The 13359-nt window shown below is 41.7% G+C and overlaps 1 protein-coding gene across 6 annotated transcripts in view; it reads left to right on the top strand.

The window, feature by feature from the left end:
- Positions 1 to 13359, top strand: part of cep350 (centrosomal protein 350) — a 120227-nt gene that overhangs the window by 48232 nt on the left and 58636 nt on the right. For all 6 annotated transcript variants that reach the window (XM_033028348.1, XM_033028347.1, XM_033028346.1 and 3 more), the window contains exons 12-17: positions 1108 to 2141; positions 2807 to 2957; positions 6306 to 6460; positions 6654 to 6843; positions 12332 to 12558; positions 13184 to 13347. In XM_033028348.1, the coding sequence (XP_032884239.1) occupies positions 1108 to 2141; positions 2807 to 2957; positions 6306 to 6460; positions 6654 to 6843; positions 12332 to 12558; positions 13184 to 13347 (1921 nt within the window). The remainder of the gene's footprint in view (positions 1 to 1107; positions 2142 to 2806; positions 2958 to 6305; positions 6461 to 6653; positions 6844 to 12331; positions 12559 to 13183; positions 13348 to 13359) is intronic.

Here is a 13359-nt window from a genome sequence, read left to right as displayed (position 1 = left end):
CTAAACTCAAAGGTGATCCATGCCTTCCCTTCAGTTGATTGTTCTTGTGACATGTAGTTAGAAGAACAACTTTTGGAATTGACATATTCAAGAAGCAAATTATCATTAGGGGGCAAGTGTCGCAGGCAAAATTGGAATGACTTGTGAGTACATCATGTTCAGTGACTGAATGATGACAACTTTGAAGGCTGTAGACTTTCAAGTGAGAAGATACAAGCATCATGCTGTGCTGTATGAAGAGTACGAATAATAAATTAACAAAGAACATCAGTGCAGATGAGAGTATTGATTGGACAAATTGTCACTATGAAGCCACTTATGGCCTTGCAGATGATTTATGGAGATTGTCTCTCTGGTTTTGAACCCCACTAACAGTTATATAGATAGTGAAGGAAAATCTCCATGGATTGGAGGGATGAAATTGAAATATTTAAGTAAGTTTGTTTCTTGGAGCAGCAATTTTCATCACCAGCAAGTGATTGAATGTTTACTATACTAATCAAGGAGAAATTTCATGAAGCCAATGATAAGACCAAATCCAATAATAAATATAATAAATGTTTTTAATATGGATTTGTAGTTTACTTGCTCTCAAAGTATAAAATTGTAACTAAGTAACATTTTTAAATGGCACAGTTAAGAGATGATGAAGATGTTTCTTTAGTAAGCTAAATTTATCTACAATTTGAATGCTGTTTCATCCCATGGAATTGGACTGGAGATCTTAAACTACACTTATTGTGCATCCATTATGCTCACATCGGAAATGTGACTGAAAATGGGCAGACATCCAGGATATCCATATGTGTAATAGTAAGAGTGTTGCCTTTTTCAAATGATATTGTGCCATTAAATATTGATTGGATCTTTGAGAGAACTTTAGATAGTTTTTCAAGTGTTGTTATTATATCTTTAATGTTAATCTGAAAGAATATCAAAAGGACTAGACCCTTAACTTTTCAGCACACTTAGTACTTCATTGAAGTCTCCAACTAGATTTTGTGGTCCTGTCGATGTCGAGCAGCTGGAACTGGTAATGTTCTATTTGGATGCAAATCTACCATTGTGAGCTATTAAAACCTTACTTTCACTTAATTTCTTTTCCAGGCGTGAACATTTGGAGCTTTCCTGGATACCCTCTCAACAGGTCAATTCAACAGCCCATGCTGCTCATCCTTCCACTGAGGGTAATCTCTTCTCCCACCTGCTAAACCTGGAACCCCGAAGTATGTTTTCCAGTGATTATGAGACAATAGCAAAGAAGAAGGATGCTGCACCAAAAGGACAGGCACCTTCTCTCCTGTGCTCACACTCTGGTTTCCCATCATATGATCATACAGCAGCTGGGCCAAAGGCTGCAGTACCATACAAAAGCAAAATCGACCGCATTGAAGCGCTCAAAGCAACAGCAGCCTCCCTGTCCAACAGGATCGAAAATGAAGCGAAAAAGCTGGCAGGTGCTGGCATCAACTATGGCATAATGCAGGACTCTGAACACGATGTCCTGCAGACCACTTGGGATGACAGGCACTGGTCGAAGCTTGCCAGCCCACCTGTTCGTGATGGTGGTGGTGACGATGCCTCATCCAGAATTTGGAGAATTCAAGGACCCAACATGGGCCACACTGCCTTTGTAGATCAACTGCCAGGGGCTGGCAATTTGTATGAGTGCAAAAAGCTTAGTGAGGTGCCACAGAGTGACAACTTTTCAGCGAAGAGGCCTGAAAAGTGCCATGAGGTCAGCTGGGAAAATGCATACAAGAGGTCACTTGAGGCACTGGAGCAAAACCTACAAAAACTCGGTCAGGATAGGAAACAGTTTGATTCCCCCAATTCCAGCGGGGGCTCAATCAGTGAAGGGCCATTACTGAGTGAAGGAAGTCTCTCAGAAGAGGATTGTCAGCCAAGTTCCAGAGACCCAACTAAATTAACACAAAGGTTAAAAAACAAGGATTTTTGTGCAGAAGTGTCAAATCCTTCCCAGCCTGTTGCAGAGTTCCAGAAAGAAGCAGAGAGGTACCAGCCACTTCAATTGCAATTGGAAGGACACAAGAGCAAAGCTCCCTGGGAAGAGCTAGCCAAGGGAAGCCCTCACAGTGTGATTAACATCTTTACAAAGACCTACCAGTTCTGTGGGAGAGGTAAGGACCAAACATGGGCATGAGCATTAGGCTGCATGTTTATGACTTAGCTGGAAATTAATGCATACTATCCCCTCTTTTCCCACTGTCCAGTCTGTTTTCTTTCTCTTGACTCGCCCTTTTTTGCAATGTGTGTATTCTCTTAGTCCAAGTATACATTGATCTCATGCATGAATTTAGAGATATATTAGCAGACCGTGAAGGGCGTCACAACAAAATAAGATTATTACAACCACTTCTTGAGTGATATTTTCTGACAGAACTCCTTGGGATTGAAAACCAGGAAAGATACTTGCACAATAGTGGTGTAGGTTGCTGGATGTTGATGTGGATTTGGGGTTGAGACGCCCAGGAGTTGTTAAGCAGGCAGTTGTCAGAGCAGCTTTAGATCTAAGGTTTGGTGTGCGATGGGACTGGCCCACATTCTTCTGCATTGGAAGAGAAAAGAGGCCTAGGTTCTTATGGGTTGGTGTTGCTAATATGACATGGTGGAGTGGATGAATGGCATGTTCTGGGACTCTAATAAATGTTAGCTTGACTGCTACTATCTTGCCACATTGATGGAAAATAGATGAGTGAAGGGTGTTTGCAATGACATTTTCATCAAAGAGCCTGTTGAAAGTTGCCACATCTTAACTTTATGATCATGTATGTTTTGTGAACAGGAGGTTTAGAGGAACAGTCCGATAAAGGTTCCCCAACACTGCAACCTCTGGTATCTGCAACGAGACCTGAAGAAGTTGATGTATATGAAGATGATTTCCTTTCCTCTCAAAGCAGCACAGGTGTAAGCAGGAGGTTACCTTCATACCAAAGGTAAGTAAACATGGCTTTGTGCAAGTGGGCACCACTCTTCAGACCAAATCAAAGTGCTTTACTGCATCAAAAACAAATTATAGGAGGATATTTCATTTTTATAACAAAACAATTTAACATTAGATGAAATCCTTTAAAATATTGAAGAACTGCAACATTAGAGGCTTGAAAACAAGTTTCTGGTTTGTTCACTAGTTATCTTTCACTTACAAACTCTCCTGGCAATAGAAGCAATTCTATCCTGTTCATTCCATTTAAAGTCTTCAAGATTTAAATATGTCTCCAATAAATTTACCTTATTTTTCATGGTCAGATGGAAAATCAGATAGTAAACAGCTCGTCTAGCTGTGCTGGTGCCGACACTTGTGACAGATCCTGCAACAGATCTTTCAAATGCAGCTTTGTTGTTGCTCTCCCATGAGAGTGACAAAGGAGTGGAGTTGAATTGAATTGAATTGAATTGAATCCTTTATTTGTCATTCAGACCTTTCGGTCTGAACGAAATGCTGTTGCCTGCAGCCATACATGTAATAATAACAAAACACAATAAACACAAATTAACATCCACCACAGTGAGTTCACCAAACACCTCCTCACTGTGATGGAGGCAAAAGTCTTAGAGTTACTGTCTCTTCCCTCCTCTTCTCCCTCTGCGCCCAGGCGATACCCCACCGGGCGATGGTATCAGTCCCGCGGTTCAAACTCCGCGGCCCGAGGGTGGTCGAAGCTGCCGCCCTCCAGTCCAGCGGACGCAGCTGTTGCAACGGGTGCTCCGGAAAACAGGCACCAGCCTGTGACCTGCGAGCTCCCGACATTGTCCTCCACTGGCCCGCGGCCGAGCCCCGGATCCAGGTCGCCGCCGTAATTGCAGTTTTTACAGTTCTTGCAGTAATTCCTGGACTATGCAGTGTCAAGATGGCCCTTCTTTATTTCATGACCTTAATGTCTCAATAGGCTTTAGAGCCTTAAGTTACTTTTAATGTATAACCACTGTTGCATTGCAAGATAACTGTTCACACATTGTCATTCTTGTCTTTTCCACAGCATTTGCCCAGGAACATGCAATTCTCTTCTAATGCCTTTCCACTGTTAGTCAGATGAGCTGGCAGCGCTTAATTGTTTTATTCCCACAGTCTTTATTCGGCTTCTCCCTATATCTTAAACCGCAAATGCAGGTTACATCCTGGTGAATCTTAACGACATCTCTGGCCCGTAATCATGTATCTAGATTGTAATTGTGTATTTCCGCTGACTGGTTAACATGCAACAAAAGCTTTTCACTGAACCGTGGTACACATGACCATAAACTAAACTAAATAGCTGGGTGGCCAGAATGGCACACAGTACGCCAAGTGTGGTCTCACCAATGACTTATACAGCTGCATCATGATGTCCAAGAATTTGTACTCAAAACCATCCCCAATGAAGGCAAGTGTGTCAAATACTGCCTTCATCACCATGTCCACTTGACTTGTCAGTTTCAGGAAACCATGCATCTGTACTCCCACAGCTGTTCTGCAGCACTTTCCAGGACTCTACCATTTACTGCGTCCTGACCGGGTTGAACATACCAAAGTGCAACACCTCATATTTATCAGTTACATTCCAATTGCCCCATTCCTTGGCCCACCGTCCCAACAGACCTAAATCATGTTGTAAACTTCATATCCTTCCTCACTCTCCACTATATCACCAATTTTGGTGTCATCATCATATTTACTAATAATATTAACTACATTGTCACCCCAAATTGTTAACATAGATAATACAACAATTGACCCAGCAACAACCCCTACCACACATCACTGTTCATGGGCCTCCTGTCAGAAAATCATCCCATCACAACTACCCATCTGTAAATGTGTTCAAATATCCATTGCCTATGTTGCAATCTAATTGGCCTAAATGTGCTACAAGCTTGTTGATCTATAAAGTTATGTAATACAAGAATATTGGAACTGTGGTGTCCTGTCTAGTGCAAGTAATTTTTATTGTTGGGTTAGTTGCTGGATGTAATAAAAATCCTTTGAGTTTGACGAATTGATATCGAGAAACCTTTTCATGCATTCACAAGACCCTGTTCTATATATACCAGCGCCATATTTGGGGCCACGTGTCCCATGGAATCAATTGCTATATCACATACCACAGCAGTGTTCTCTAATGGCAGAAATAAATTACTGCATCCTTACAATAGGGTTTTCAAATCGTAGATGTGAAGCATTAGAATTATAGAAGGCAGTTCAGCTATTGTGTCTGCTGGATGGATGAAGAGCCCCCCTGCTTTATTTCACTTTTTTACCATAACTCTGCAGGTCACAACATTTGAAATATACATTGAGGTACTTTTTAAACATAATGAGTGTTTTTGTCTCTGTCCTCTTTCAGGCAGTAAATTCCAGGCCCCTGTTATGCTTCAGGTGTATTTTCTTTCCTCATCTTCCCTTGAATTCCCTTACAAATTCTTTGCCTCCTGTGTTTTTTAATCATTTTAAGCAAAATAGCTCCTTCCTATTTATTTTAGGGCCCTGGTGAGACATTTTAAATGGAGGAAGTCTGGCACCAGCCTGTCACTGTTGTGCTGCGCAGAGCTCCATTGTGCTCATGTAGATTATTTTAAAAATCTTGCTGACTTGGCAATCTTGCAAAGAGGTTAGCATGCCTATAGCACTCTATTTTCCCTGTCCCATTACCTGCTGAAAGTAAATGAAATATTTTGGAATTGAATGATCGCCAAACTTTCTAATTCTATGATTCCATCATGAGCTACTTTCAGATATGTTTGATCCACTTGTGGTAATGTGAAAATAGTACAAGACCAACTTGAGATGAATGGGGAAGTTTTATCTTGACCATCCATCTGGAAGCTAATGAGATTCCATACAACCAGTAATTAGTATATTTCCTCATTTTTACATTCCATTTAAATTGGTATGGGGCAGGATCTATACCTGCTGTTCCACTTGATTCTGTGGTTTTCTGAATGTTAATTTAAAGTCCAATTATTCTGGAAAAGTCTGGAATTCTATCTGCGGACATGCCAATATCACCCAATCTCTGCCAGTACTATAGCACCTGAAGCTTAATGTTCTCAATCTTTTTTTAATTCTACTTAGTCCTTAGCCCTCCCTCTATCCAAACTTGCAGTGTATCCTCAGACATTTTTTAAAGCATTGTTGCTTTGACACTGAATGGGCATGTGTGTACCTGTAACGTTCAGAACCTTTTGCTGGAGATACTTCAGTTCCAGCCATATATTTTGCAGGAAAGACTAAGATATCAGTTAACGGTCTGTTTGAAAATAAAGCCCTTAATAATTGATCTTTGTGCTTTGGGATTCTTTGGCAGTTGTACCAGCAGTCCTTCCAGTGTCTGTGAGGAGCTTCCCAGCAAAAGATCTCGAGTTAGACGGCCTGAGGAGGTGTCCCCTCGTTCTCCAGTGCACCGTTCCACACCCTCCTCCCGATCATCCAGTTCTTCAAGAAAGAAAATGAAAATAGATGGTAAATGATGTTGATTTTTTAAACTCTTATCACCTCTCATTCTCACTCCCCTTCCTGGGTGAAGAACTTTGCAATCGGGAAGGAGAGACTTGTATGAATGCTGCACATATTAGTTAATTTTCATTGGGTTGAGACGATTGGGAAGATGGTCATTATCATACTGCTAATAGTCTTTAACCTTTAATTTTGGCAGGTACAGATGTTGCTGGAAGTGTGCCACATTCTCCTGTGGATAACACCACATGGGCATCTGCAAGTATTTCAGATCAAGTCTCTACTGAAGGAAGGATACTGGGCCTCGGGCAAAGTGTTGTCAGTGATCCTGAGCAAGTGAAAGACTTGAATGACACAACAGAAGAAACTCCCATTGTATCTCCTGTCAGGTGTGGACAACTCAATTTTAGAGATTGGCTGAGTGCAGTAACATGCTGTTTATGGAGTGGAGTATTTAAGTTGGATGGGTGTGAATAATGGGTGGCTGTATGAATTAATGTAGCTTGGTGTATAGAAGCAAATGTGGTGACTAACTGACTTGCTATTCTCTCGCAGATACAAAAAGATCACTTTCTGTCTCCTGTCATTGAAATAAGCGTGGTTACTTCTGCATTTGTTGCAAGTTGCTCACCCAAGTTGTGCATAACCTGGTTTCACAAATAGCAATGTAATGATGCCCAGATAATCGCTGCCGATTATTTTGGTTTGAGGGCAAGATATTTACCAAGTCAATAGGCAGATCCCTCATTTAAAAAAAAATGTCTTGTATCTCATCTGTATGACAGCGCCATGACAATGCAATATTCCCTTATTCTACTGTAGTGTTTTTCCAGAATAGAAACAGATCTTGCAGTCTTCTAATGTGGATGAGATGTTTCTTCAAGCATGTTTATTACTTTACATACTTCGTGGCTTTTGTATCAGTCTGCATTGAGGATGTTGGTGGGCCGATATTAAGCAACATTCTGTCCTCACCTTAAATTATTATACCAGATTTTTCAGCAAAGATATTCACCTAGGAGCAACAACCTTTCCGTAGCAGTGAGCGGGGCAAAGCCTGGTGTGTGATGGGTGGATACAAGTGAGGAGGGATGATTGACAGATAAATGGAAGCACTGACAGAGACCAGAGGTGGAGGAGACAAAAGAGCATCAGATCTTCTTCTTCTTGCATATGGCGTGCACAGCCTAAAGTTGTCTGACAACTAGTTCTATTTGATCTTATTTGATTGTGCACGCCAGGTTGATTGCATTCGTTGAAACAGGTACTTACTCCAAAACAGGTATATTCTGCTTTTAAGCAGGGGCAGAAAATGTGTGATATTCCAAATGCAGTCCCATCAAGGCACCACGCAAAACATAGCAACTTTTATCCTCCAATTCAGCTTGAAATTAAAGTCCCAACACCCCACTTAGCTTAGGGGAGGGATTCAAATTTTTAGGGCATTGGAACCAGTTCTGGGGGAGGTGGGACCAGTACAAACAGGACGGTCTGCACCTGGGCTGGAATGGAACCAATGTCCTTGGGGGAGTGTTTGCTAGTGCTGTCGGGGAGGATTTAAACTAATGTGGCAGGGGGATGGGTACAAGAGCAGAGAGGCAGGGGGGTGTAAAATGAGGGTAGAAGCAATAGGTAGCAAGGTGAAAAGTAAAAGTGGCAGGCAGACAAAACCAGGGCAAAAATCAAAAAGGGCCACTTTTCAACATAATTGTATAAGGGGTAAGAGCGTTGTAAAAACAAGCCTGAAGGCTTTGTGTCTCAATGCAAGGAGTATTCGTAATAAGGTGGATGAGTTGAACGTGCAGATAGCCATTAATGATTATGATATAGTAGGGATCACGGAGACATGGCTCCAGGGTGACCAAGGCTGGGAGCTGAACATCCAGGGATATTCAATATTCAGGAGGGATAGAGAGAAAGGAAAAGGAGGTGGGGTAGCGTTGCTGGTTAGAGAGGAGATTAACGCAATGGAAAGGAAGGACATTAGTTTGGAGGATGTGGAATCGGTATGGGTAGAGCTGCGAAACACTAAGGGGCAGAAAACGCTGGTGGATGTTGTGTACAGGCCACCTAACAGTAGTAGTGAAGTTGGAGATGGTATCAAACAGGAAATTAGAAATGCGTGCGACAAAGGCAAAATAGTTATAATGGGTGACTTCAATCTACATATAGATTGGGTGAATCAAATTGGCAGGGGTGCTGAGGAAGAGGATTTCTTGGAATGTATGCGGGATAGTTATCTAAATCAACATGTAGAGGAACCAACGAGAGAGCAGGCTATTTTAGACTGGGTATTGAGTAATGAGGAAGGGTTAGTTAGCAGTCTTGTTGTACGTGCCCCCTTGGGCAAGAGTAACCATAATATGGTTGAGTTCTTCATTAGGATGGAGAGTGACATTGTTAATTCAGAAACAATGGTTCTGAACTTAAAGAAAGGTAACTTTGAGGGTATGAGACGTGAATTGGCCAAGATTGACTGGCAATTAATTCTAAAAGGGTTGACGGTGGATATGCAATGGAAGACATTTAAAGACTGCATGGATGAACTACAAAAATTGTTCATCCCAGTTTGGCAAAAGAATAAATCAGGGAAGGTAGTGCATCCGTGGATAACAAGGGAAATCAGGGATAGTATCAAAGCGAAGGATGATGCGTACAAATTAGCCAGAAAAAGCAGCATACCAGAGGACTGGGAGAAATTCAGAGACCAGCAGAGGAGGACAAAGGGCTTAATTAGGAAAGGAAAAATAGATTATGAAAGAAAACTGGCAGGGAACATAAAAACTGACTGCAAAAGTTTTTATAGATATGTGAAAAGAAAGAGATTAGTTAAAACAAATGTAGGTCCCTTGCAGTCAGAAACAGGTGAGTTGATCATGGGGAACAAGGATATGGCGGACCAATTGAATAACTACTTTGGTTCCGTCTTCACTAAGGAAGACATAAATAATCTGCCGGAAATAGCAGGGGACCGCGGGTCAAAGGAGTTGGAGGAATTGAGTGAAATCCAGGTTAGCCGGGAAGTGGTGTTGGGTAAATTAAATGGATTAAAGGCCGATAAATCCCCAGGGCCAGATAGGCTGCATCCCAGAGTACTTAAGGAAGTAGCTCCAGAAATAGTGGATGCATTAGTAATAATCTTTCAAAACTCTTTAGATTCTGGAGTAGTTCCTGAGGATTGGCGGGTAGCAAACGTAACCCCACTTTTTAAGAAGGGAGGGAGAGAGAAAACGGGGAATTACAGACCAGTTAGTCTAACATCGGTAGTGGGGAAACTGCTAGAGTCAGTTATTAAAGATGGGATAGCAGCACATTTGGAAAGTGGTGAAATCATTGGACAAAGTCAGCATGGATTTATGAAGGGTAAATCATGTCTGACGAATCTTATAGAATTTTTCGAGGATGTAACAAGTAGCGTGGATAGGGGAGAACCAGTGGATGTGGTGTATCTAGACTTCCAGAAGGCTTTCGACAAGGTCCCACATAAGAGATTAGTATACAAACTTAAAGCACACGGCATTGGGGGTTCAGTATTGATGTGGATAGAGAACTGGCTGGCAAACAGGAAGCAAAGAGTAGGAGTAAACGGGTCCTTTTCACAATGGCGGGCAGTGACTAGTGGGGTACCGCAAGGCTCAGTGCTGGGACCCCAGATATTTACAATATATATTAATGATCTGGATGAGGGAATTGAAGGCAATATCTCCAAGTTTGCGAATGACACTAAGCTGGGGGGCAGTGTTAGCTGTGAGGAGGATGCTAAGAGACTGCAAGGTGACTTGGATAGGCTGGGTGAGTGGGCAAATGTTTGGCAGATGCAGTATAATGTGGATAAATGTGAGGTTATCCATTTTGGTGGCAAAAACAGGAAAGCAGACTATTATCTAAATGGTGGCCGATTAGGAAAAGGGGAGATGCAGCGAGACCTGGGTGTCATGGTACACCAGTCATTGAAAGTAGGCATGCAGGTGCAGCAGGCAGTGAAGAAAGCGAATGGTATGTTAGCTTTCATAGCAAAAGGATTTGAGTATAGGAGCAGGGAGGTTCTACTGCAGTTGTACAGGGTCTTGGTGAGACCACACCTGGAGTATTGCGTACAGTTTTGGTCTCCAAATCTGAGGAAGGACATTATTGCCATAGAGGGAGTGCAGAGAAGGTTCACCAGACTGATTCCTGGGATGTCAGGACTGTCTTATGAAGAAAGACTGGATAGACTTGGTTTATACTCTCTAGAATTTAGGAGATTGAGAGGGGATCTTATAGAAACTTACAAAATTCTTAAGGGGTTGGACAGGCTAGATGCAGGAAGATTGTTCCCGATGTTGGGGAAGTCCAGGACAAGGGGTCACAGCTTAAAGATAAGGGGGAAATCCTTTAAAACCGAGATGAGAAAAACTTTTTTCACACAGAGAGTGGTGAATCTCTGGAACTCTCTGCCACAGAGGGTAGTTGAGGCCAGTTCATTGGCTATATTTAAGAGGGAGTTAGATGTGGCCCTTGTGGCTAAGGGGATCAGAGAGTATGGAGAGAAGGCAGGTACGGGATACTGAGTTGGATGATCAGCCATGATCATATTGAATGGCGGTGCAGGCTCGAAGGGCCGAATGGCCTACTCCTGCACCTAATTTCTATGTTTCTATGTTTCTTAACTGCTTTCGCTACCAGCATATTTACTTTCTGCATCTTGTGAATAAGTAAATCAAGATCCATGTCCACATCACTACAAATACATAATATACATTGTGAATAATTGAGGGACCAGTATTGAATACTTTGTACTTCATTAATGACAATTTGCCAAACTGAAAAATTACTCGACTATTCTGCTTTTGTCTTTTGTCCTTTGATCTCACATCTACAGTGCCCTCCATAATGTTTGGGACCAAGACCCATCATTTATTTATTTCCCTCTGCACTCCACAATTTGAGATTTGTAATAAAAAATCATCACACGTGGTTAAAGTGCTCATTGTCAGATTTTAATAAAGGCTTTTTTATACATTTTGGTTTCACCATGTAGAAAATACAGCAGTGTTTATACATAGTCCCCTAATTTCAGGGCACCATAATGTTTGGGACACAGCAATGTCATGTAAATGAAAGTAGTCATGTTTAGTATTTTATTGCATATCCTTTGCATGCAATGACTGCTTGAAGTCTGCGATTCATGGACATCACCAGTTGCTGGGTGTCATCTCTGGTGATGCTCTGCCAGGCCTGTATTGCAGCCATCTTTAACTTATGCTTGTTTGGGGGGCTAGTACCCTTCAGTTTTCTTTTCAGCATATAAAAGGCATGCTCAATTGGGTTCAGATCAGGTGATTGGCTTGGCCACTCAAGAATCGACCATTTTTTAGCTTTGATAAAGTCCTTTATTGTTTCAGTAGTAAGTTGGGATCATTGTCTTGCTGTAGAATAAACCACCGGCCAATGAGTTGCGAGGCATTTGTTTGAACTTGAGCAGATAGGATGTGTCTATACACTTCAGAATTCATTATGCTACAATCGTCAGCCTCCATCCTACAGTCCAAGTGTCATATTTGAAGCAGTGGTTCCATGAGAGTCAGTCATCTATCTGCCAACTCTTTGGTAGGCTCTCAGTCCTGAAAGTCATGGTATATGGGCAATGATGGGTGCCATTTATGTGAAAGTAACGTACAGTTTTGCAGTGTTTACTTTTAGTAGGAGTCGAGAAGTTACTGATTGATTGAAGCATGTTCCTTTATTCCTCTGACTTCCAAATAAGTACTATTTAAAAGCAGAGCTTCAACGTAACTATGTGACGGCATGAAATATGCAACTATAATTGGTTCACATTGCACCTCGTTGCTAGTGCTTATGTCGGAATAAGTAATTTGCAAAAACTGTGCTTTGCAGTGTCCAGGTAGAGACCTTGAAGCCCAAGAAAGCTGTAAGTTCCTCGTCCTTACGATCTGCCACCAGTACTGTATCCCAGAAGCCTTTGCCGAATGACACAACGACTGCAGCAGGAGATGGGACAAAACAAATTGTCACTGCAGACTACGCACCTTCATCTTCCTACAGGACGCACTTTCCTGACAACAATATGGCTGGAGTCAGACCAGTCTCATCCTCAGCTGCAGGTTGGTGTGATAAGAACTTTTGTGAGCTTTTACTGCATTAGTGTCCTATTTTCCAGCTACACCAGTGGAAGAAAGGTGATGGCAATTCCATGGGCTGAATCCATGACATGTAAAGAGTTTATTCTGACTTTACTTTAGAAATGACTGCTTTCCTTCCCTGATTTTTCCTTCACATTGTTTGTCTTGTGTATTCTTTAAATTAGAGATGTTATTACCCTGTGAGAAACCAAAGTAGAGTTATGTGAATTGAGAGTGGACATGTGCACTTTAATGAGGGGGCAGTTCTTGAGCTACAGTGTCACTTTGATAATGTGAAGCATAGTTTGTGTCATGTGTAGATAATATGTTATGAATAATCAGCCACATGAAAGCCTTAACTGTTAATTAATTTCATGATGGAGGTAGTGGTGCATTTAAATTTCAACCTTCGGTTTTGTTTGGGTGCAACACATGCTTGCAGGTTTTATTTAGATTTTGTTGTATCTCATCCATTTTGTTGTCGGTTGATAACCAATTTCCATAATGATTCCTCATTTAGCATAGGTTAACAATGTTTATGAAGCCAGCATTCTTCCATGTATTTGACAAATTCTGAATTCTCATTGTTTTTTCTTTGTTTTTGCAGCCCCCATGTTCAGTTCCCCATTAGCTCTCCATCATCGCATGAGTGCGGAACTTGCTTATTTGGATGCAATAGAGGACTCTGTCCGTCAGCTCACGGAGGTGGAGAAGATCCGGGGAATTGCACTCGCTCAACAGGAGAGTGTGTCTCTGGCTCAGATCCTGAAGGTAATGGTGCCT

Source organism: Amblyraja radiata, chromosome 10 (genome assembly GCF_010909765.2).
Source record: "Amblyraja radiata isolate CabotCenter1 chromosome 10, sAmbRad1.1.pri, whole genome shotgun sequence".
NCBI lineage: Eukaryota > Metazoa > Chordata > Chondrichthyes > Rajiformes > Rajidae > Amblyraja > Amblyraja radiata.
Note: the sequence above shows the minus strand (reverse complement) of the source record. Positions and strands in the feature narration are given on the sequence as shown.